The sequence below is a fragment of the Scyliorhinus canicula genome, chromosome 5, assembly GCF_902713615.1.
Source record: "Scyliorhinus canicula chromosome 5, sScyCan1.1, whole genome shotgun sequence".
NCBI classification, from domain to species: domain Eukaryota; kingdom Metazoa; phylum Chordata; class Chondrichthyes; order Carcharhiniformes; family Scyliorhinidae; genus Scyliorhinus; species Scyliorhinus canicula.
This window is the reverse complement of record NC_052150.1, coordinates 188,180,802-188,206,851: the sequence shown is the minus strand read 5'-3', so window position 1 is coordinate 188,206,851 and position 26,050 is coordinate 188,180,802. Positions and strand designations below refer to the sequence as shown.

The following is a 26,050-nucleotide window of genomic DNA, read 5'->3' as shown; positions in this document are numbered from 1 at the left end:
GCCATTCTGAGGGTTGACTGGAGGCACTCGGTGGTGCCTGAGAAGTTGCTGTTGAAGGAGAGACAGAAGCTCAAGATGGAGTTTGGGCCAGGGGGGTAGTGTATGAATATGGGGTAATAGCCAGCAAGGTGCTTGCGCATCAACTGAGGAGGCAGGCGGCGGCAAAGGAAATTGGGGGGATGAGAGATGGCAGTAGTACAGTAGTATCAGAACCAGAGGCGGTGAATGGGGTGTTTGAAGCTTTTTACCAGAACTTGTGCAGTTCAGAGCCTCTGTTGGGGGATTACGGTATGAGGCGGTTTTTGGATGAATTGGAGTTCCCGAGCGTGGCGGAGGACAAGGTGCAGTGACTGGGGGCACCAATCGGGCTGAAGAAGGAAATTAATTGTGTTGGTTCAATGCAGACTGGGAAGGCCCTGGGTCCAGATGGGTTCCCAGCCGAGTTCTACAAAAAGTTTGGGTGGGAGCTGGGGCCTTGTTAGTCGAGATGTATAATGAGTCAATAGTGAGGGAAGAGCTTCATGTGCGAACGATGATCTTCTGTATATTTCTCTCCCAGTCGGGAGCTGTGATGGGATCGTGGGGATTTTGAGGGAGTTTGGCCTCTTTCCGGTGTATATCATATAGCATGGGGAAAAGTGAGATATTCCCAATTAATGTCCGGGGACAGGGGAGGAGTTTGTGGAGGCTGATGCTTCGACTGGTAGGGGTGCGTTTTCGCTACCTTGGGATACAAGTGACTCAGTGTTGGGCCTAGCTGCATAAGTTGAATTTAGCGTAGTTGGCAGGAGGGATTGAAGGCGGACTTTAAGAAGTGAGATGTGCTGTCATTTCTGTTGGCTGCTCAGGTCCAGACGGTAAAGATGATTGTGTTTCCAAAGTTTTTTTTAAAAATATTTTTATTCTCCTTTTACACATTTTCTCCTGAATTTGCACCCACCAACAATAAACAATAATCAGCAACAGATATGTCAATCCCCATAACAATAACAACGATCCCATCCTCCCAACCCCCAAACATCAGCCCGCATGTTTACATAAACAAATGACAAAAAGGAATCAGGGATTACCCATAGTCAGCCATAATAGACACAGCCCGCCCCCCCCCCAACTAATGTTCGATGTTATCCAGTTCTTGAAAGTGCATAATGAATAATGCCCATGACTTGTAGAAATCCTCCATCCTTCCCCTCAGTTCAAACGTAATCTTCTCACGGGTCAAGTATTCCAACAGGTCCCCCACGGGCCAGGAGTGTGTTCTTGGAGCGGGATTGACGGGGGTTGGGGATGGGGGGGTGGCGCGGTTAGCGTTGCTGAACTTGCAAAACTATTATTGGGCAGCAAACATTTTAATGGATAAAAGCAAATTACTGTGAATACTGGAATCTGAAACCAAAGAGAAATGCTGGGAAAATCTCAGCAGGTCTGGCAGCATCTGTAGGGAGAGGATAGAGCTAACATTTCGAGTCCAATGACTCTTTGTCAAAGCTAACAGACAGAGAAAGTGAGAAATATTTATACTGTGGAGTGAGAATGAAAGATGAGTCATAGCCACAGAAACCCAGGGAAACCGGGTGCTAATGGCTACAGAAACCAAGGGGAAAGAGTGCTAATGGCAGTCCCCAGAGAGAACAAAAGGCGTGAAAGGCCAAACAGCAGAGAAACTGACATCAGAGGGTAAACTGTGACAGATGTAGCTGTGGGGGGGAGGGGAAGGGGGAAGCAAAGGGAAGAAAGATAAGGAAAGGTGGATAATATGTGGGGGTGGTGGTAAATATATATAAAGAAAGGCAAGAAAGAAAGAAATGGTAAAAGACAGTTAAAATGAAATGGGATGAAAACAAATGGGTTGAGATGGGGTAGAGCTAATCATCTGAAGTTGTTGAATTCAATGTTGAGACCGGAAGGCTGTAGCGTGTCTAACCGGAAGATGAGATGTTGTTCCTCCAGTTTGTGTTGAGCTTCACTGGAACATTGCAGCAGGCCAAGGACATTCGTGTGGGCATGGAGCAGGGTTTTGTGTTAAAATGGCAAGCAACGGGAAGGTCAGGGTCCTGAATGCGCACAGACCGAGGTGCTCAGCAAAGCGAGCACCCAGCCTGCGTTTGGTCGCTCCGATATAGAGGAGACCACATTGGGAGCAGCGAATGCAATAGACCAGATTGAAAGAGGTGTAAGTGAAACGCTGCTTAACCTGGAATGAGTGTTTTGGGCCTGGGATGTTAAGCATTTCAATTGTTAAGAAATGGGCCATGGAAGAGCGGTTGGTGTGGAGCGGATTGAAGCGGCTTCGTGTACAGGGATCAGTTTGAGGGAACTGTTGCTAGCAACACTTCCGTTCTTGCCGGCAAGGTGCTCCACGAGCCGGGTGGTGGTATCAGTGTTGAGGGTGTTGAACCTGTGCCGGCAACATTTTGGAGTGGAAGGCATGTCCCTCTGGGGGCCGATTTGCAAAAATCATAGGTTTTTCCCGGTGGGTGATATGAGATTCTGGGGGTGGTGGTATGTGAGGATGGAATACTTTAGGGATTTATTTGTTGGAAGGAAGTTTGCTGGAGGTGACATATCAGTTGCAGAAGGGGAATGGGTTCAGGTATCTGCAGGTTAGGGACTTCATGAGGAAGGAGGTGCCTTTGTTTCCAGTGCTACCACCCCTGGAGCTGCCATAGGTCCATAGGTCTTGGGCGTGTCCGAGTTTGAGGGGGTTTTGGATAGGATTTGCAGATATAATGTTGAAGATTCTGGGGTAACGGTAGCTCCGAGTCCAGTGGTGGCAATATTTGGAGTGTCAGAGGATCTGGGAGTGCAGGTGGATAGCGAGTCCATGATGTTGGCCTTTGCCTCCCTGGTAGCCCGGAGACAGATTTTGTTGTGCTGGCGGGTCTCGGAGCCGATGAGTGCAGGGGTATGGGTGAGCGATTTGGCAGAGTTCATGCCAGTAGAGAAAATCAGGTTTGCCATCAGAGGTGGAGAGGAGGGGTTCATAGAACAGAGAACATAGAACATACAGTGCAGAAGGAGGCCATTCAGCCCATCGAATCTGCACCAACCGAATTAAACCCTCACATCAGTCCTAGCCCAATAACCCCTCCTAACCTTTTTACCTTTTTGGACACTGAGGGCAATTTAGCATGGCCACTCCACCTAACCTGCACGTCTTTGGACTGTGGGAGGAAACCGGAGCACCCGGAGGAAACCCACGCAGACACGGGGCGAACGTGCAGACTCCTCACAGACAGTGACCCAGTAGAATCGAACCTGGTACCCTGGTGCTGTGATGCCACAGTGCTAACCACTATGCTACCGTGCTGCCCTCGGTCGCAGCTGTTCACCGGCATCTTTAAGGAGTATTGAGCGGGGTGGGGGGGCTTATTTTTCTGTTTGGACTGGGGTTCTGGGTTAGAAGTTTAAAAAGTGGGGGCAGGTGCTGAGGTGGCAGCAGGTTGGGGGAGGGGGGTGTTAAGGATGTTTTTGCTGTTGCCGTGGTTGGTTTTTGGTCTTTTTCTTCTTTCTCTTTTTATATATTTGAAAATGCCTCCAATTAAATGTTTTTTCAAAAAAATGATTTTCCCTATCCTATTTCCTGTCTCTCTCTTTCCTCCTCCCACAATCATGCTATCTTCCATACCTTTACTAGTACTTTTAAGGGGCGGCACGGTAGCACAGTAGTTACCACTGTTGATTCACAGTGCTTGGGATCCGGGTTCGATTCCCGGCTTGGGTCACTGCGAGTCTGCACGTTCTCCCCGTGTTTGCGTGGGTTTCCTCCGAGTGCACCAGTTTCCTCCCACAAGTCCTTAAAGACATGCTCATTAGGTGAGTTGGACATTCTGAATTCTCCCTCAGTGTACCCGAACAGGCGCCGGAGTATGGTGACTAGGGAATTTTCACAGTAACTTCATTGCAATGTTAATGTAAGACGACTTGTGACTAATAAAGATTATTATTATTGTTAATCCACCAGAGGCATTTATGTAATTGAACTATTAGATCTTTGTCCTAGCAATATGGCTAAAACCAAATCCACTCGTGTGAATTTTCCCATTCTTTATTATCATCTTTATGATCAAGTCAGATTGTTATTTCTCTCCTGGTTCTCGGAGGATTTTATGCTTAATTCAGTTTGCCCAAATGCAGTTCCCCATTGGACCTTAACAACTAGCATTCTGACTCAAATTTGATCACATGGTCCATAGATAAAAAGATGAAGTGCGTAAAAGGTATTACTTCGTTCTCATCAATGCACTTTTGAAACACAGTAGTTATGAAATACAGATTTGTTGCTTAAATCTTTAACAGACTAATTAATTATGCCTTCCTTACAGATGAGAAGCTGGACTTGAATGACAGTAAATGGGAGGATATCAATGTTATTACTGGGGCTCTCAAAATGTTTTTCAGAGAATTGCCAGAACCTCTCTTCACATATCATCTCTTTAATGACTTTGTCAATGCAATCAGTAAGTAAAAATCACATGAATATTATTTTAATCTCATTTTTAAAACTTGCTAGTTTACAGAAATTTATGGTAATTTGATGTAGTTTGTCAGCTCACTGTATTGTCACCTCTGAGACTCACTCCAGGACTTGAGCACAACAATCTGGGCATACCTTCCACTAATATACTGAGGGAATGCTGCACAAACAGGGTGCAGTAGGTGGAGATGTTAAACCGAGACAATGGCGGCATTAATGATGATTAATGCTGTTAGGTGGATGCAAAAGATCTCGTCGTGTCATTTAGAAGAAGCGACATTGCAATGACAGGCCAATATTTATCCCATAATCAACATCACAAAAACAGGTTATCTGGTCATCGTCATGTTGTTTGCGAGAGTTTGTTGAACATCAAATTGGTTGCTGTGTTTGCTAAATTTCAATAGTGACTACACTTTGGAAAAAGTACTTCAATAGCTGTAAAGCTCTTTGGGTGTCCAGCGGTCGTGAAAGGGGATATATAAATGCAATTCTTTTTTAAATGTATTCTTCCTGAAGCATTCACTATTAATCAACATTTAAGTAATCCATTTACAGTGACCAAATGGGAAAAGGAGGTCCACATCTTGTGTTTTTTTTTTACTTTGTACTTCTGATAAGGAGCCTGACTCACCAAGACAACAAAGGACATTTTTACATGGCACTCTGTATGGTTTTCCAACTACCGTATATACTCGCGTAACATGCGACTTTTGAGCACCTAATTTGAAGCCTAAATTTCGGGGGTCGCATGATACACGAGGTACTAAAATCGCAGGTGTGAAATGCTGGCCAAGATAAGTCACATAGCATCCAGCTGGCTTTACTAGCGTTGTTCAGCCACTTGCCGTTTCCATTCATAAAAACATGAATGGAAACGTCAAGTGGCTGAACATCTTCCCATCAGAATACTACTCTTCAGATTTTGACCACAGCATTCTGATGGGAAGATGTTCAGCCACTTGACGTTTCCATTCATGTTTTTATGAATGGAAACGGCAAGTGGCTGAACAACGCTAGTAAAGCCAGCTGGAAAGCTGTTCGAATCGCGAACAGCTTTCACAGCAGAATCAACTCTTCCCATCTTCCCATCAGAATACTACTGATTGTGACCACAGCATTCTGATGGGAAGATGTTCAGTCACTTGACGTTTCCATTCATGTTTTTATGAATGGAAACGGCAAGTGGCTGAACAACGCTAGTAAAGCCAGCTGGAAAGCTGTTCGAATCGCGAACAGCTTTCACAGCAGAATCAACTCTGCAGAAACCACACACAATGATACCATTTGGAAGTTTTAGTTTCCAAAATTAATTTCCAAAAAAGTCACTCGCATGATACATGAGGTATACCATAAAAGCATGTTTTTGGGCCGAAAATTTAGGGGTCGCATGATACGCGAGATCGAAAGTTACGCGAGTATATACGGTAAGTCCAAAGATGTGTAGGTAGTAAGATTGGCCAGTCTAAATTGTCCCTCAGTGTCCAATGGTTAGGTGGCGTTATGGGATTACAGGGTTTGGATGGGGGAGTGGGCCTAGGTATGGTGCTCTTTTAAAGGGTTGGTACAAACCCAATGGGCTGAATGGCCTCTTGCACTGTAGGCATTCTATGTTAAGTTGCGTGTGGTTTGTACCTGAATTTCTTTTTTTTTGGTTTTTATTAAGGCATTTCTTTATACATCAAACGCAACCACAACCAAAAAGAGTACACAGGAATTCACATAGCAAATAAATATCCATCACCCACTGTCCACCTTGCCTGCCGCTCCCTCCATCTCCCCGACCTCGTTTTTTAACCCCAACACCCATCCACTGCTGACTACTTAACTATTCTTGAAGTAGTCGATGAACGGTTTCCATCTCCGGGCAAACCCCTCCACAGTCCCTCTCAAGGCGAAGGTGATCTTTACCAACCTGAGGAATTCCGCGAGGTCGCTCACCCACACCCCCGGTTTCGACGGCCCTGAGTCTCTCTATTCCAGCAAGGTCCGTCTCTGGGCTACCAGGGAGGCGAAGGCCAAAACGTCGGCCTCTCTCCCCCCCTGGTCTCCCGGGTCTTCTAACACTACAAAGATTGCCACTTCTGGACTGGGGACCACTTTCACACTCAACACGTCAGACAAAATGTCAGCAAACCCCCGCCATAATTCCTGCAGTTTTGGAAAGGCCCAAAACATGTGGACATGGTTCACAGGCCCACCCGTGCACTGCCCACACCTATCCTCCACCATCTCAAAAAACCTACTCACCCTGGCCACCTGCGGACTACCTTGAATTGAATAATTGCGTTCACTCTCCTCAAAGCTTTCCCCCACAGCCCAGCCTCCAAACCCCCCCCCCCATGCTTTTACTCCCATTTGCGCTTGACTTCCAACGGGGTGAACTCCCAGTCCATTAGTTCTTTGTACATCTTCGACACTCTGCCCTCACCCACTCCTGATTTCGACACCAGCTTGCCCTGCAACCCCAGGGGCAGCAGGTTGTGAAAGAGCGACACCTGCATCCTCACATAGTCCCTCACCTGCAAGTACTGGAACCTATTCCCGTTGGGCAGCTCGTATTCCTCTACCAGCCCCTCCAAGCTCGAAAAGCTGCCCCCAACGAATAGGTACCGAAATCGCTCAATCCCCACCCACCGCCACCCCCAGAACCCTGCGTCCAGCCCATAGATCATAGAATTTACAGCGCAGAAGGAGGCCATTCGGCCCATCGCGTCTGCACCTGCTCTTTTGGAAGAGCACCCTACCCAAGCCCACACCTCCACCCCATCCCCATAACCCAGTAACCCCACCCAACACTAAGGGTAATTTTGGACACTAAGGGCAATTTAGCATGGCCAATCCACCTAACCTGCACATCTTTGGACTGTGGGAGGAAACCGGAGCACCCGGAGGAAACCCACGCACACTCGGGGAGAATGTGCAGACTCCGCACAGACAGTGACCCAAGCTGGGAATCCACCCTGGGACCCTGGAGCTGTGAAGCAATTGTGCTATCCACAATGCTACCGTGCTGCCCTTTTTTTTTCAGAAGGAGGCCACTCCGCCCATCGAGTCTGCACGGGCCCTTACAAAGAGCACCCTACTCAAGCCCACATCTGTACCCTATCCCTGTAACCCAGTAAGCCACACTTAGCCTTTTAGTTTTGGACACTAAGGGCATTTTAGCATGGCCAATCCACCTAACCCGCACATGTTTGGACTGCGGGAGGAAACCGGAGCTTCCGGAGGAAATTCACGCAATCATGGGGAGAACGTACAGACCGCACAGACAGTGACCCAAGCCGGGAATCGAACCTGGGACCCTGGAGTTGTGAAGCAACTGTGCTAACCACTATGCTACCGTGCTGCAGGCTTGATGTGCCGAATGGCCTACTTCTGCACTGTGTGTTCTATGTAAGCCCACCCGGAGTGAACCTATGATTCCCACAGATCGGTGCCCAAAGCAAGGCCTCCTTCAACCTCTGGTGCTGCCGCCACTGTCCCCACACCCTCAGGCCGCCACCGCCACCGGTCTTATGGAGTACCTGGTCGGCGAGAATGGAAAAGGCGCCGTCAACAGTGCCCCTAAGCTGTAGTCTTTACAAGAGGCTGCCTCCATCTGCTCCCATACCGACCCCTCCCCCACTACCCACTTCCTCACCATGGCTATATTTGCTGCCCAGTAATAGCTCATCAAATTAGTCATCCAATGGCTAATGGTTCTATCGCCAAGGCAAAAAGCAACGGGGAGAGTGGACATCCCTGCCTCGTCCCACAATACAGCTTGAAATACCCCAAACTCACCCAGTTCGTCCATACACTCACAGACGATGTACCTGAATTTCTAAACATACCCCAAAGAGGCAACACTTCAAATCAGGAAATTGCCCCTAATGTCGAAGGACCACACTGACCTGATAAAGCATTTGTCACCACTATGAAGGGGCAAATTTATCTCATTGCACAAAACCATTTATCACCATATCTACTACCCAAATAGAGGAAGAACCATTATTACTCCAACTCATTGCTCTGAGAATTTTAATGCAAAATTGAAGTGATGGGGAAATAAGTTGAACGAGAAATTGGTAAGTGAATGAAAAGTCACTTGCACTAGTTATAATTCATTATGGGCCCTGCAGTTTGATTGCTGAAGATATTAGTTTGAAAAGAATCATAGAATTTACAATGCAGAAGGAGGCCATTCGGCCCATCGAGTCTGCCCCGGCCTTTGTAAAGAGCACCCTACTTTTATTTAACAAATTTAGAGTACCCAATAATTTTCTTTTCCAATTAAGGGGCAATTTAGCATTGCCAGTCCACCTAACCTGCACATCTTTGAGTTATAGGGGTGAAACCCACGCAGACACTGGGAGAATGTGCAAACTCCACACGGACAGTGACACAGGGCCGGGATTCGAACCCGGGTCCTCAGCGCCGTAGTCCCAGTGCTAACCACTGCACCACGTGCAGCCCCAAGAGCACCTTACTTAAACCCACGCCTCCACCCTATCTCCTATAACCTGGTAACCCCACCTAACCTTTTTGGATACTAAGGGGCAATTTAGCATGGCCAATCCACCTAAGCAGCACATCTTTGGACTGTGGGAGGAAACTGGAGCACCCGGAGGAAACCCATGCATACACAGGGAGAAAGTGCAAACTCCACACAGGCATCTAAGGCCAGAATTGAACCCGAGACCCTGGAGCTGTGAGGCAGCAGTGTTAACCGCTGTGCCCCCATGGAAATGTATGTTTAATGGAAAGTTCATGCCAATGAAAGTTAAAGAGAAAACATTTTTGTCAGAAATTATACCTGGCCCACATTCAGCCATTCTAGCACCAGGTCGTTGCTGCAGGAATCTGTCATCCTTTCTGCTGCTTCAATGGACTTTCCTGGCATACAGACAACTCTGCATTGGTGACTGGCAGTTTCACATTGTTCCTTTCACAGGTATTCTAATAATGAGACATCACACACCAATCCATAGCAGGGCCTGGACAACATCCAGGCTTATAGAGTCCCACAGCACAGAATATGCCCTTCGGCCCATCGCGTCTGCACCAGTCAAAAACAACCACCTTAATCCCATTTTCCAGCACGTGGTCATAGCCTTGTGTACCTTGGGATCGCAAGTGCACATCTAAATACTACTTCAATATTATGAGGATCTCTACCACCGCCCCTTTCAGGCAACGAGTTCCAAACTCTCGCCAACCTAGGAGGGGAAAAAAGGTTCCTCCCCACATTCCCCTCTAAATTTCCTGCCACTTGCTTTAAATCTATGCCCCCTGGTCATTGATCCCTCCACCAAGGGGAAAAGTTTCTTCCTGTCTGCTCTATCTATGCCTGTCATAATTTAAACATCTCCATCATGTCACCCCCTCGGTCTCCTCTGTTCCAAGGAAAACAACCCAAGTCTGTCCTCCATTGCCCCCAGACTCTCAGAGCTGCCGCCACTGATGTGTTGGGTAGGCTGGGTCTGTGAGGACTGCGTTTACTGCAGTGGTGAGAGAGACAGGCTTCCAACACTTGAAGAAATGCAACTCGATTTTATTGAACTCTTAACTATCAAACATGCTTTAACTGTGGGTTGACACTATGCTGAGTTGACTGGAGACCTGAGGCTAACCTGACCAGACTATCTTACTACCACATGGTGTTTGTTCTAGTTGCTGCTCACGAGCTCTGACTGTCTCAGAGGCTGGATCCCGAGAGAGCGGGAAAACTAGTGCCCTCTGGCTTTATAGTGGTTGTGTCCTGTCTGGTGATTGGCTGCTGTGTTCTGTGTGTTCACTGGTCATCCTGTGTGTCAATCACTGCCTGTCTGTGCACCATCATATACCTGGATGTATATTATGACAACCACCACCGGACTTGTGGAGTATTGGGCCGGCGAGAACGAAAGAGGTGCCGTTATCAGTGCTCCCAAACTGGTGTCTTTGCATGACGCCGTCTCCATCCGCTCCCATGCCGACCCCTCCCCCACTACCCACATCCTAATCATAGCTATATTAGCCGCCCAGTAGTAATTGCAGAAGTTCAGCAGCGTTAGCCCTGCAGCCTCACGGCGCCGAGGTCCCAGGTTCGATCCCGGCTCTGGGTCACTGTCCGTGTGGAGTTTGCACGTTCTCCCCGTGTCTGCGTGGGTTTCGCCCCCACAACCCAAAAAGATGTGCATGCTAGGTGGATTGGCCACACTAAATTGCCCCTTAATTCTTTGTGGGCCCATATCAAGATTAATTCCCCTCTGACCACTGCCTTCAGAGCTTCCCAAACCGTTGCTGCGGAGTCCTCCCCCGTATCATTTGTTTCCAGGTAGTTCTGGATGGACTTGTTAACCGCCCACAGATCACTTCGTCCGCTAGCAACCCCACATCCAGTCTCCACAGCGGGCGTTGCCCTCTCTCCATACTAACCCGTAGATCCACCCAATGTGAGGCATGATCCGACACTGTGATTGTCGAGTACTCAGTATCCACCACCTCCGGTATTAGCGCCCTGCTCGGAACAAAAAGTCGATGCAAGAGTATACGTTGTGGACATGTGAGAACTCCTTCGCCCTTTGCCTTGCAAACCTCCATGGGTCTACACCCCCCATTTGTTCCATAAACCCCTTCAATTCCTTTGCCGCAGCCGACCTCCTTCCTGTCCTGCATTTTGACCGATACCAATTCCGGATCAATGACTGTGTTAAAGTCTCCTCCCAGGATCAAGTTATGTGACCCTAAGTCTGGATCTTACCTAAAACCCGCCTCATAAATTCCACATCGTCCCAATTCGGAACATATATGTTCGTGAGTACCACCCGCACCTCCTCCAGCTTCCCACTCACCAGTATGGACCTACTGTCTGACACGATTCTCCCTGCCTCGAATGCCACTCGTTTGCTGATCAAGATCGCTACCTCCCCTGGTCTTTGAGTCCAGCCCTGGTGGAATACTTGGCTGACCCACCTCTTTCTCAATCTCGTCTGATCTGTAACCTTTAGGGGTGTCTCATGGAGCATTGCCACATTCGCCTTCAGCCCCCTCAAACGCGCAAAGACGCAAGCCCTCTTGACCGGCCCACTCAGCCCTCTGACGTTCCATGCAATCAGCCTGCTTGGCGGGGCTTCCCCCGCCCCTGCCTACTAGCCATCACCCTCTTTTTGGCCAGCCTCAAACTCGTGCCCTCCGCCTCCTCGAGCCCCCCCCCCCCCCCCCCTCGGGCAGTTGCCGTCCCGATCTCCCATTTGTCCCCCGAGTATCAGTTCCTCCCCTGTCAGCAAAGCAGCCCGCCCCCAGCAGCAACACTGGAAACCCAACCCCCCAAGTCAAGCTCCAGCTTAACATCTGCTCACCCCCCACTGCGCTTCTGAGAGTCAGCTGACCCATGCTGACTTGACAGCGCCCGCCCCTGGCACCAAGCAGTCTGTCTCCCCATTGTTCTTTCCCCTCTCCCCCCACATGGGCAAACATTTTAAAAGCATCACATTCCCCAGTAAACAAACATCAGAAAAAACAGTAAAGCACTTTAGAAAAGTAATCACCCAAAAAGCAGAACCAACCCAAAAAGCAGAACCAACCCCAAAGCCCATCCCCCCTCTAACCAGCTCCCTGCAAGACAAAGTTACCTTTAGCCATCCAAACAGCCCCTTATTACACATAGCATTACTTATATTTATACAACCCAGCACAACAAATCACCACCACAGTACTTCTCCAAGGCTCAGTGTCTTTTAATTCGCCTCCAGCCTCTTTTCTTTAATAAATGTCCATATTTTGTCTGGTATTTCAAAGTAGAAGTCCCGTTCCTCATGTGTGACCCACAGATGGGCTGGGTACAACATCCCAAACTTCACCCCCTTCTTAAAGAGGGCTGTTTTTGCCTGATTAAACCCAGCTCGTCTCTTGGCCAGATCTGCGTCCAGTTCCTGATAAATGCGCAGCTCATAGTTCTCCCATTTGCTGCTCCGTTCCTTCTTGGCCCACCACAGAACGTGTTCCTTGTCCAGGAATCGGTGCAAATGGCCCTCGGCGACTCGTTCGCTTGGGGCTTCTTTGCGAGGGCTCTGTGCATTCTATCCACTTCCAGGGGCTGAGGGAACGCCTCAGCCCCCATCAACGTCTCCAGCATATTCGTTACATAAGCCCTCGCATCCGATCCCTCACTGCCTTCAGGGAGGCCGACAAGTCTAAGATTCTGCCTCCTGGATCTGTTCCCGCGGTCCTTCAGCTTCTCCTGCATTCTTTTCTGACGGTCGTTCATCATCTCCACCTTGGTCTCAGCATGGTTATGTACTACTCGTGCTCGGACACCTTTTTCTCCACCTCCTGGATTGCTCTCCTGATCAAGATGGTCACTTGATTCTGCACAACTTGATCAATTGAAGCCTTAATCGGGTCCAGTGTGTCCTTCTTCAGCTTGACGAAGCAATCTTCAAAAAACTTCAGCTGCTCCATCGACCACTGTGCCATCTCCCCGTCGCCCTGCTTCTCCGACATGCTTTCCCACGTTACCAGCTCTGGTCGCATCTTCCTCATAGGACTTTGTCTTCTCACATGGCCACTTCTGGTCCAGTTCTCCATACTGTCTCACTCTTCACCAATTTATCCCATAAAATCCGGAATAAAACAGGGGGAAACAGTCCAAAAGTCCGTCACAGGCGGGAGCTATCAAATGTGCGACCTACTCCTCCATGGCTGCCCCCGGAAGACTCCAAACTGCCCTTTTTTCAACAGCTTGCAGTACACAGTTCAGCCACAGAGTGGCATTTGCAACATTCCAATATTTTTGACTATCTCTCGGGTGTTCCACCAGGCAATCTGTTTTAGACAGCAGCAATCTGATTGATAGAGAACATTCTAAAATCTGAGTCAATATTAAAAGAACTTCAGGGAAATGATAACAAAATTAAGCCAGAAAAGTTTCATTGCTTGTTTTGTGCAGGTTAATTCACCATTCAGATTTTCCACTGCTTTCTTTTCACTTACCGTAGAACATAATTTAACCAAGAGGAGTGGATGGTTTCAAACTCCAAATCCAGTGCCACCCATTTTCTTTTCAAGGGTGGACTGATTCTGTCAATTGGCCAGTAGATGTATTTGGGGAAATATATATTATATTAAAAATGTAATTTAGTTAATTTCTGCCTTCCAAGAAAAGAAATTACTTGCATATATAATATATAATGTTTTTCACGTGCTCAGATGGTTTTACTGCCAGTGATGTGCCAGTGAAGTATTCAAAATCCTTGAGGCTAATTGCGTTTTGTATTTCAGATAATTTTGCTTTTCAAATAGTGCATATAGAGCTAGGCCTACTTAGATTGTGGGCGGCACGGTGGCACAGTGTTAGCACTGCTGCCTCATAACTCCAGGGTCCCGAGTTCAATTCTGGCCTCGGGATGACTGGCTGTGTGGAGTTTGCTCTTTCTCTCCGTGTCTGCGTGGGTTTCCTCTGGGTGCTCCGGTTTCCTCCCACAGTCCAAAGATGTGCCAGTTAGGTGGATTGGCCATGATAAATTACCCCTTAGTTTCCAAAAGGTTAGGTGGGGTTACTGGTTTACAGGGATAGGGTGGAGGCATAGGGTGCTCTTTCCAAGGGCCGGTGCAGACCTGATGGGCTGAATGGCCTCCTTCTACACTGTAAATTCTATGATTACAACAGCCTACGTTCAGGTTAGCAATAGTGTAAAGTAAATAAAACGGCTAGAAAAGTAAAATGTATTATGGAATAATAAATACAGGGTATCAGTAATAACTTCCCACTCGTGGCGCCATTTGTGATTCTGCTTGTAGGAATGGGTTCAAGTGCCAATGTGCAGACTAGACATCCCGTGCTAAAGGTTAGGTGAAGTCAACAAAGTTTGGGTTTGCTTGGATCATGTCAGCTTGGGTCAAGGATTTGCTAAAGGTTGATGAGGTTCAAAAAAGTACAATTTTTGGACATGTTTGGTTTTTAGATGTGTTCGATTTTTGGATTTACGAATCAAAGATACTCTACCTGTACTTTCAAAGTTCAGTGTCATGGTGATGTAGGCAAATACAGCATCCAATTGGAAACGAGATAACAGACCAAACAGCTTGTTACTGGTGTTGCTGTTTGAGGGATCAGTATTAGCTAGGATACTGAAAATACTTTCACTGCTGCCTTTGGGATCTTATAAATACATCTGAGCAAGGAATTTAAATGTAGTGAAAGGTGGCACCTCTGGCACGGCCCAGTTATTTCCACCTCCATCATGTCATAAGGAATTGCTGTTGGCTGATGATTTCATTGATCAACTCTATTTACAATTATTTACATTATTTAAGTTTTCTGTGTAGACATGCTGCAAAAGTTAACAACTTCCAGGCTTGTGCTGATGTGAAACAGGTAACATTCACACCACACCATATCATAGAACATAGATCAAGCAATGATTATCTTGAACAAGGGCATAACCACCTCCCTTGGTACTCAGTAGTGTTACCTTCAGCAAAGTTTCAACTATCAACATCCTAGAGGGCACCATTGACCAAATATCAGCTACATAAATGCTGTGGCTACTGGAATAGGTCGGAGACCATGCATTTTCTGGTCAGTGGCTCACGTGACTATCACCTGGAAGGCCGAAATTAAATGTGCCAGGATAGGTGCAGGTCCAACAACACTAGATAAACTCAAAACTATCCAGGACAAAAAAAAGCACTTGACCTGTACTCCAGCCACTAGTTAAAACATCGTCTTCCTCTACCATTTGCGAGCAGCAACTGCAGTCTAATGTCTCTATAGGATGCACCTGATGCAATTTTCCAAAACTTCCTTCAACAGCATCTCTTAAACCCATGATTTCTATCACCCAAGAAGGAAACGTGCATCATATGTATGGGAGCATCATCACTTCCAAGTTCCACTGCAAGTCACACATCAGTATTTCTTCATTCTTATTGGTTCAAAATCCTTTGATGTCCTCCTTAAAAATAGAATTGTGCAAGTGTCTTCACCACGCAAACGAATCAAGAAGAAGGCCTGTTACCACTTTCCAAGGGCAACTGGTGATGAACCAGAATGCCAATCTTGTCAGTGGCATCCACATCCTGGGAATGCATTTTTGGGGGAAAACTGCTAACTACAATCTTTGTTTTTTTAATCTTGGCTGCTCCTGCCAGCAGACAAATACTGTATAAAATCTAACAGATAACACAGTTAGTTTGTTGAACAAAGTGCTAGAAATACAAAGCAAGTAAGTAAACATCTGTGAAGAGAAAAATCAAGGTAATCTTTTAAGAGTTGCTGTTTATTTAGTTAAGTTTATCTCTGTTGATATTATAATAACCCTTGATAACAACTAGTGATTAAAAAAGAATTACATAATTCATAGATCTACAGAACCACTTTTACTTAAGAGCTAGACAACATTCTGGCCCAGTCAGACAACTGATTAATGTATTAAGTGAGTTTTGTTGCCAAAGATAATTAGTGTTTTGTATATTCATGCACACATATGAAGCAGCAAACATAAACCCAATTTTATTTGATGGTTTTCAGAAATTGCAGACTACAAGCACCGTATTCAGGGTATTACTGAGCTAATCCAGCTATTACCTAAACCGAACCATGACACTATGCAAGTGCTATTCAAGCACCTTGTCAAGTAAGTGTGATTTACTTTGTACCTGTGATGAGTATTCTCATGACAGAGCGTAGCTGTGATCAAAAATAATTATTGCGTATAACATGTTGACCATGTTTGATGGCAGTAGCGTAGTGGTATTGTCACTAGACTAGTAATCCAGACACCTAAATTAATGCTCTGGGACCCATACTCACCATAGTTAGAATTGACTTCAATAAATACATGCAACTCCAGATCCACAACAATAACTCCAGATCCACAACAATAACTCCAGATCCACAACAATCTTAAATGTTCTGTGAAATGGTCTAGCAAGCCACTCAGTTAAGGGCAATTAAGGATGGGGAATAAATGCTGGACCAGCCAGTGACACCTACATCCCGTGAATGAATAGGAAAAAATCCATAAATGTAAAACTCATTGGTTAGACTTGTTTCTGCAAGTTTAGGTTTATAAAGCTTTTGTCCACTAAGTTGCTGGCAGTGTGAGCAATTATCAAATTTGGTTGATTGGCAGTTAACAAATATCACAAAAGGGTACTTTAGTAGTTATTAGATTTTTTTCTCTTGACAGCTTTAATGGGCAATTAATGTACAAATGCAGTAACTTCATGAAAATTATATGGCTGTTAAAAGCAAGATGATGTGTTCACAAAGCTAACGACAGCAGCAAAATCAGCTCGCAACTCTGATTCATAATTCATGGGGTACTTTTTTAATATATGTTCACGGGACGTGGGTGTTGCTGGCTGTGCCAGCATTTATTGCCCATCTGTAATTGCCTTTAAGGGGGCAGTTAAGAGTCAACCACATTGCTGTGGACCTGGAGTCACATATAGGCCAGACCAGGTAAGGATGGCAGATTTCCTTGCCTCAAGGACATTAGTGAACCAGATGGGTTTTTTTTTAAAATAATTTTTATTGGAATTTTTTACAGAAAATATAGCAACAAGTATAGCAACAAGCAGTAATATGCAACTAACAGCCCCATAACACCCACAATTCCCCCCAAACCGTAACATCACATGTATCCCCCCCCCCCCCCCCCCCCCCCCCCAACAAGAGAACTTAACCATATATTAAAATTAAAGAGCCAGAAAGTCGAGGAAAGGTTGCCACCGTTTAAAGAACCCTTGCACCGATCCTCTCAGGGCGCATCTGACCTTCTCAAGCTTAATGAAGCCCGCCATGTCATTGATCCAGGTCTCCACGCTTGGGGGCCTCGCGTCCTTCCATTGTAGCAAAATCTTTCGCCAGGCTACTAGGGACACAAAGGCCAGCACACCGGCCTCTTTCGCCTCCTGCACTCCCGGCTCTACCCCAACCCCAAAGATCGCGAGTCCCCATCCTGGCTTGACCCTGGATCCCACCACCCTTGACACCGTCCTCGCCACCCCCTTCCAGAACTCCTCCAATGCCGGGCATGCCCAGAACATATGGGCATGTTTCGCTGGACTCCCCGAGCACCTGACACACCTATCTTCACCCCCAAAGGACCTACTCATCCTCGTCCCAGTCATGTGGGCCCTATGCAGCACCTTGAATTGAATGAGGCTAAGCCGTGCACATGAGGAGGAAGAATTTACCCTCTCCAGGGCATCAGCCCATGTCCCGTCTTCGATCTGTTCCCCCAGTTCCCCCTCCCACTTCGTTTTCAGCTCCTCTACTGACGCCTCTTCCACCTCCTGCATAAGCTTGTAGATATCGGATATCTTCCCCTCCCCGACCCAGACCCCCGAGAGCACCCTGTCACTCACCCCCCTCGCGGGGAGCGCAGGGAATCCCTCCACCTGCCGTCTAGCAAATGCCTTTACCTGCAGATATCTAAACATGTTTCCCGGCGGGAGCCCAAATTTATCCTCCAACTCCCCCAGGCTCGCAAACCTTCCGTCGATAAACAGGTCCCTCAGCTGTCTAATGCCCGCTCTATACCATCCCTGAAATCCCCCATCCATGTTCCCCGGGACGAACCTATGGTTCCCCCTTAACGGAGCCTCCATCGAGCCCCCCACTTCTCCCCTATGTCGCCTCCACTGCCCCTAAATCTTGAGGGTAACCGCCACCACCGGACTCGTCGTATACCTCGTGGGAGGGAGCGGCCACGGCGCCGTTACCAGGGCCCCCAAGCTTGTATCCCCACAGGACGCTCTCTCCATCCGTTTCCATGCTGCCCCCTCCCCCTCCATCACCCACTTACGCACCATCGACACGTTGGCCGCCCAGTAGTACCCCGAGAGGTTGGGCAACGCCAGCCCCCCCCCCCCCATCTCTACTCCGCTCCAAGAAGACCCTCTTCACCCTCGGGGTGCCATGCGCCCAAACAAATCCCATGATGCTGCTGGTCACCCTTTTAAAAAAGGCCCTAGGGATAAAGATGGGCAAGCACTGGAAGAGGGACAAGAACCTCGGGAGAACCGTCATTTTGACGGATTGCACTCTGCCCGCCAGCGATAGCGGCACCATGTCCCACCTTTTAAATTCCTCCTCCATCTGTTCCACTAGTCTGGTGAAGTTAAGCTTATGAAGAGCCCCCCAACTCCTGGCCACCTGCACCCCCAGGTACCTGAAACTCTTCACTGCCCTCCTGAAGGGGAGCCTCCCAATTCCCTCCTCCTGATCTCCCGGGTGCACTACAAATACCTCGCTCTTTCCTAAGTTTAGCTTATAGCCCGAGAAGCCCCCAAATTCCGCTAACAGCTCCATCACCCCCCGGCATTCCCCCCTCTGGGTCCGCCACATATAACAGCAGGTCGTCCGCATACAGCGATACACAGTGCTCCTCCCCACCCCGCACCAGACCCCTCCATTTCCCTGACTCCCTCAATGCCATGGCCAGTGGTTCAATCGCCAGTGCAAAGAGCAGGGGGGACAGGGGACACCCCTGCCTGGTCCCACGATAGAGCCTAAAATACTCCGATCTCCTTCCATTTGTGACTACACTCGCCATCGGCGCCGTGTAAAGCAGCCTCACCCATTTGATGAATCCCTCCCCAAATCCAAACCTCTCCAGCACCTCCCACAGGTACCCCCACTCAACTCTATCAAACGCTTTCTCTGCGTCCAGCGCCACCACTATCTCCGCCTCCCCCTCCACTGCCGGCATCATGATAACATTGAGCAGTCTCCGCACATCCGTGTTGAGCTGCCGCCCCTTGACAAATCCTGTCTGATCTTCATGAATTACCTCTGGCACACAATCCTCTATCCTGGTAGCCAGTATCTTCGCCGGCAACTTAGCGTCTACGTTAAGGAGCAAGATAGGCCTATATGATCCGCACTGCAAGAGGTCCTTATCCCGTTTTAGGATCCAAGAGATCAGTGCCCGCGACATCGTCGGGGGCAAAGTCCCCCCCTCCCACGCCTCATTGAAAGTTCGCACCAGCAGGGGACCCACCAGGTCCGCATATTGTTTGTAAAATTCTGCCGGGAACCCGTCCGGCCCCGGGGCCTTACCTGACTGCATTTGCCCGATCCCCCTGACTAGCTCCTCCAACTCTATCGGCGCCCCCAGCCCCTCTACCAGCCTCTCTTGAACCCTTGGGAAACATAGCCTGTTCATGAAGCTCTCCATCCCCTCTCTCCCCCTCGGAGGTTCCGACCGTTACAATCCCTCGTAAAAGTCCCTAAAGACCCCGTTTACTTCTGTCCCCTTCTGCACTACATTTCCACCCCCATCCTTCACTCCCCCAATTTCCCTAGCCGCATCTCGCCTACGGAGCTGATGCGCCAACATCCTGCTCGCCTTCTCTCCATACTCATATACCGCACCCTGCGCCCTCCTCCACTGTGTCTCCGCCTTTCTGGTGGTCAACAAGTCAAAATTGGCCTGCAACCTGCGCCGTTCTCCCAGCAACCCTTCCTCCGGTGCCTCCGCATATCTCCTGTCCACCTCCAGAAGCTCTCCCACCAGTCTCTCCCTCTCCTTCCTCTCCCTCCTTTCCCTGTGGGCCCGGATGGAGATCAGCTCCCCCCGGATCACTGCTTTCAGAGCCTCCCAGACCATCCCCACCTGGACCTCCCCCGTATCATTGATATCCAGATACCCCTCAATGCTTCTCCGAACCCTCTTACACACCTCCTCCTCCGCCAGCATCCCCACATCCAGGCGCCAGAGCGGGCGCTGGTCCCGCGCCTCTCCCATCTCCAGATCAACCCAGTGCGGGGCATGGTCCGAAATCACTATGGCCGAGTACTCGGCATCTTGCACCCTCGGAATCAATCCCCTGCTCAGGACAAAAAAGTCTATCCGGGAATAAACCCTATGGACGTGAGAGAAAAAGGAATACTCCCGCGCTCTCGGTCTCCCAAACCTCCAGGGATCCACCCCTCCCATCTGGTCCATGTATCCCCTCAGCACTTTGGCCGCCGCCGATCTCCTACCCGTCCTTGAACTGGACCGGTCCAGTGTGGGATCCAGCACTGTGTTAAAATCTCCCCCCATGATCAAGCCCCCTGCCTCCAGGTCCGGGATGCGGCCCAACAATCGCCTCGTGAAGCCAGCATCATCCCAATTCGGGGCATATACGTTCACCAGCACCACCTTCTCTCCCTGCAGCCTACCCCTCACCATGATATATCTGCCCTCCTTGTCCGACACCACCTCAGCCGCCTCAAACGCCACCCTCTTCCCCACTAGAATCGCCACCCCCCGGATCTTCGCGTCCAATCCTGAATGATAAACCTGCCCCACCCACCCCTTCCTCAGACGGACCTGGTCCGCCACCTTCAGGTGGGTCTCCTGGAGCATAGCCACGTCCGCCTTCAACTCCCTTAGATGGGAGAACACCCTGGTTCTCTTAACTGGCCCGTTCAGCCCCCTCACGTTCCAGGTAATCAGCCGGATCAGAGGGCAACCCGCCCCCCTCCCCCGCCGACTAGCCATAGCTTGACAGATGTTCGCCCCAGGCCAGCACACCCCGCTTGACCCGTTCCCCATGGCGATAGCGCCTCTCCTCTTCCCCCCCCCCCCCCCCCGGTCCCCATCGGCTCCTTCCTAGTCGTTCCAGCAGCAACCCGGTATCCCCCCGCCGCAGACTAGGACCCCTCCTAGCCGCGACGCACCCTCCATGGTACTTCCGTGAGTCAGCTGACTTCTGCTGACCCCGGCAGCTCCCGCCAAAACCTATCCCCTCCCGGCATGGGGTCATCCCCCTCTTGCCACACCTCCTTGGCATTGCTGCAGCATGTGAAAGAAGACCCGTAGAGGCCCCGCCCCCACCGCAAGCTCCACCCCCCCTTCCCCGCAGCGCGGGAAACCAGAGGAAAGCCCGCGCTTTCACACTGCCACACCCCACCCTTCTGACGCAGTTCCCCAAACTCCAGTTTCCCCTCAATCCCCAGCCCCGTACAGAAGAGAACATATAGAACACAAACCCCCACCTAACCCACAACCATGCCCAACAAACAAACCCACCCGTAAACAGAGCAACCAGAAAACCAGCATACATAACACACATGTCGAAGTTAAAAAAGTTGAAACAGTTGGAACAAAACAACCACAGCGGAAACAACGCCGGCCAAAGTATGTCCCCAGGCCCTAGTTCGAGTCCAGCTTCTCCGCCTGTACAAAGGCCCACGCCTCCTCCGGGGACTCGAAGTAATGGTGCCGGTCCTTGTATGTCACCCACAGGCGCGCAGGCTGCAGCATTCCAAACCTGACCTGCTTAGCATGAAGCACCGCCTTCATCCGGTTGAACCCAGCCCGCCGCTTAGCCACCTCCGCACTCCAATCCTGGTAGATCCTCACTACCGAATTCTCCCATTTAATGCTCCTCTCTTTCTTGGCCCAGCACAGCACACACTCCCGGTCACTGAATCGGTGGAACCGCACCAGCACCGCCCTCGGAGGCTCACCTGCCTTGGGCCTCCTGGCCATCACTCTGTGCGCTCCCTCAAGCTCCAGGGGCAAATGGAAGGACCCCGCTCCCATCAACGAGCTCAACATCGTGGTCACATACGCCGGGAGATCCGACCCCTCCAGCCCCTCCGCCAGGCCCAGGATCCTCAGATTCTTTCGCCTCGTGCGAACGTCCAGCTCCTCCAAGCGGTCCTGCCACTTTTTATGAAGTGCCTCGTGCAACTCCACTTTCCCCACGAGGACCACGGCCTCCTCCTCTCTTTCAACGGCCTGCCGCTGCAACTCCCGAATAGACTCCTCCTGGGCCGCCTGGGTCCCAAGCCGCTTGGTCGTAGTTGCATTCATGGAGTCCAGCAGCTCAGCCTTCAGCTCAGTAAAACAACGTAGGAGCGAGGCCTGTTGCTCCTGCGCCCACTTCCACCAGTCCTCGGGTGTTGCGCCGGCCGCCATTTTGTTTTTCTTCCCCCGTTTTTTTGGGGGCGTTTCTGCAGCCTTTTTCACCATATAGTGTGGGGCAAGTTCTTCCAGGCACCTTCCCCCACCGGGATGCGTAGAAACAGCGCCGTTTGGGGCCCTCGAAACGGCCCAAAAGTCCCTAAATAGCGGGAGCTGCCGAACGTGCGGCTTAGCTCCGCATAGCCGCAACCGGAAGTCAACCAGATGGGTTTTAACAACAATCAAAATGGTTTCATGGTCCTTTAGACTTTTAATTCCAGATTTTTATTGACTTCAAATTTCACCATCTGCCCAGAGTATTACCCTGGGTTTCTGGTTTACTAGTCCAGTGACAATACCACTATAATCACTGTCTCCCTGCAAGTTGCTGGCCAATTTGTGCATTAATAATGCACATCCTTTCTTGTTCCCAGCAAAATCTGACCCAATATTATTCATTATATAAGCCACATTCTTACCCAATAACTTGGCACTGATGTCAAACCCAAGTTACGCTCAGTATTGATGATACACTGCTTCAGTTATTAGACTTTATTTTCAAGAAGATAATAGTAATGGAAAATTAGACATTTTGTTGATTCGGGCACCCATTGTCGATACACGACACTCTCAGGTCAGCCATAGAATCATAGAATTTACAGTGCAGAAGAAGACCATTCAGCCCATTGAGTCTGCACCGGCCCTTGGAAAGAGCACCCTACCTAAGCCCACACCTCCACCCTATCCCCGTATGTTATTTTAGCAAAACAATATGAGCAGTTTTCCTCCAGAACAGATCTAGCAAACTCATACATTTACATCACAAATTTTAAAATGGACAGCAAGTCTATTCTCGATTGATCAGTTTGGTCTTATAAAGTAGCAGCCTTCCCTTCAGAATAAGACTGTTACAGGCCCATTCTTTGCTATCTTATATAGTACAAGTAATATACAAAGTAAAGTTCCTTTTATACTATGCCCAACAATGTGCCTTACATTCTACTTCAAAAGAGGAGCATGCACTGATGTAGCACTTTTGACACCGATTTATAATAATAGAATAATAGTCATTATTGTCACAAGTAGGCTTACATTATTCTTTAGTATTGGAGCTGTGACAAGCCCATCAAAACAAAAACTGAAATTAATTTATCTGATATGGTAACCTAGTATTGGTCTGTGTGGCAGCCACTTCCATTGTTATGAATAAGAAAAACTTCAAGGCATGAATTACTGAAAATGCGCAACAGATCAAAAGCATTTGGAAAAGCAAAGGTTGACAATTGGGGTGCTTTTAAATGGGACATGTTAATGGACAAGTTATTAGTAATTGCGTAATGCTTGATTTTGTAGGTGTCTCTTTCTTGAACTTTTTAAAACTTTTCTCTCCAGAGTTATTGCCCGTTCTGAACTAAACCGAATGACCAGTCAAAGTGTTGCCATAGTATTTGGCCCCACCCTCCTGAGGCCAGAGAAGGAGACGGGGAATATTGCAGTCCACATGGTATACCAGAATCAGATTGTGGAGTTGATCTTATCAGAGTATGATACCATATTTGGAAGAAGTTGAAAAAAAATGAGCAAGTGAAATGCAAACCTACCAAAACCCACCATGAGAAAAAAAAGATTATATTTTAAGTGTTTTTGTTTTGTACCTTGAGTCAACCAGAAAATGGTAAACTTTGCACTTGTCTTCCTCTGGTTTTTAAAAGGATCTGTTTTTTTCAGTGGTTATCAATCTTGAAAGCAGATGGCACTGCTGCAGATGTTTTGCATAAAATGTAATACAGACAGATGCAGGGAAGCATATCAATTGGTCATAACGAAGAGTAGAGACTTAAATATACTGTAGTTATATACACTGGGTTCTTTTGAAACAATGTTTGCCTGAGGAACTTGGCAGTACTCTTCTGTACATGTGTAGATATTTTTAGGAAATTTCCATTTCCTGCACATAGTTAGCAAACTTCTCTTGCAGCCTTTTCTGCTGTTTGGTATAGCTGAAGTCCTAATACTGTATATTGTTGCTGAGTCCACACAAACGCGTGGCCAGGTTTTGTGTAATTTATTTTTTACAGGTTTACTCGAAAGGCAAGAGCTAAAGTATTAATGTTGATTCTTCCTGGTTGATGAATATGGACTATAAGCAATCCTGCACTTGCTGTTCCCTCAGACCTACTGTTAATACAGAGGTCGTATGATCACACACTGTGTTTCAGAACACTAGTGATGTACAGATAAATAGAGTATAATACGTTAAAATAACATGCTCTCAAACAATGTATATATAATCTGTGTATAGTTCCTTAACAAAGTATGTTTTTCATACAGTAACATTTTCTAATCAAATTTTGCCAACTTGTAATATTCAATTGCTGGTCAGTGTACCACCTAAGATCAGTACTAAGAGCTTTTTCGGGGTATTTTATGACAGGCAACACGGGGGGCTATTCTTAGGTATACTAAGAAGCTGCGTGCACTTTTTAGCTATTGGTAATTTTGATGCAGGGCAAATCTTAACCATTTGTATTTCAAATGGTACTGGAAAGTATTGTGTAGGCCTGTGCTTTCTAGGTGCACTACAACAAAAGCTGTTTATTTAAAATGTACAGACAAAATTTGAAAAAAAATCTGCATAGCAATTTATTGTACAATAAGTGCTAACATTTGATAAAATGTCATGTGTGCACTGATTGGTATTAAAGCAGATTCACTTGATGCTCAATTGAATTTTTCCATTTTACTGATGTGGACTGGTTGTATAAACAGGTTTCTTTCGAATATTACCTGTTTCTGGGAACATGATCTGAAGATTTCTTTTGAATGTATTTTTTTAAACTAACTGCTGTATGGCGATATGCTATGTCTAATCAAAAATTAAAACAAAATTATGAAAAATCTGTTTATTTTTGAATTCTGAATAAACTTGCAAGTATTTTGGTGCAGTGGTGTAATGGTTCTGGTAAGATCATAAGAAATAAGAGCAGGACCGGCCATTCAGCCCATCGGGCATGTTCCAACATTCAGTAACATCTTGGCTAATCAGATTGTGGCAATAACTACATTCACCTGTCTACCCCCCGCCCCACTTGACATCTCTTGTCAATCAGAAATCTGTCCAACCTGGCCTTGAATATATTTAATGATCTAGCCTGAACTGCTCTCTGGGATGAGAATGTCAAAGATTAAAGACCTCTTGAGAGGGGAAAAAACTCATCTCAGACTTAAATTGACAATGCTGCATTTTTAAATTGTGCCCCTAGCTCAAGATTCCCCACAAGGGAAAACATCATCTCAGTATCTATCCTGTCAAGCCCCCTATGAATCATATTTGTTTCACTTCTTGTTTTTAAAGACTCGAATAATTATAGGCCAAACCTGTTCAACCTTTTGTCATAAGACAGCCCCTTCTCAAGAATGAACTTAGTGAGCCTCCTCAGAATTGCTTCCATTGCAAATTTATTGCTCTTTAAGTAAGAAGACCAAAACTACTCCAGGTGTACTCTCACACATGTGCTGTACAGTTGCAGCAAGATATCCCTACTTTTATATTCCACCACTTGCAATAAAGGCCAACATTCCATTTACTATCCTAATTGCTTGCTCTACCTGCATGCTAACGTTTTGTGATTCATGTAGCAGGACACTCACATCCATCCCTTAGACTTCTGCAACTTCCTTATTTAAATAATATTTG

General features: G+C 47.7%; 1 protein-coding gene across 4 annotated transcripts in view; it reads left to right on the top strand.

The window, feature by feature from the left end:
• arhgap12b (Rho GTPase activating protein 12b) overlaps positions 1–25,251 on the top strand; it is a 297,001-nt gene extending 271,750 nt beyond the window's left edge. For all 4 annotated transcript variants that reach the window (XM_038798268.1, XM_038798267.1, XM_038798265.1 and 1 more), the window contains 3 exons: positions 4,326–4,460; positions 15,975–16,080; positions 23,746–25,251. In XM_038798268.1, coding sequence (XP_038654196.1) covers positions 4,326–4,460; positions 15,975–16,080; positions 23,746–23,923 — 419 coding nt within the window. In that variant the 3' untranslated portion in view covers positions 23,924–25,251. The remainder of the gene's footprint in view (positions 1–4,325; positions 4,461–15,974; positions 16,081–23,745) is intronic.
• The last annotated feature ends 799 nt before the right edge of the window (positions 25,252–26,050 follow it).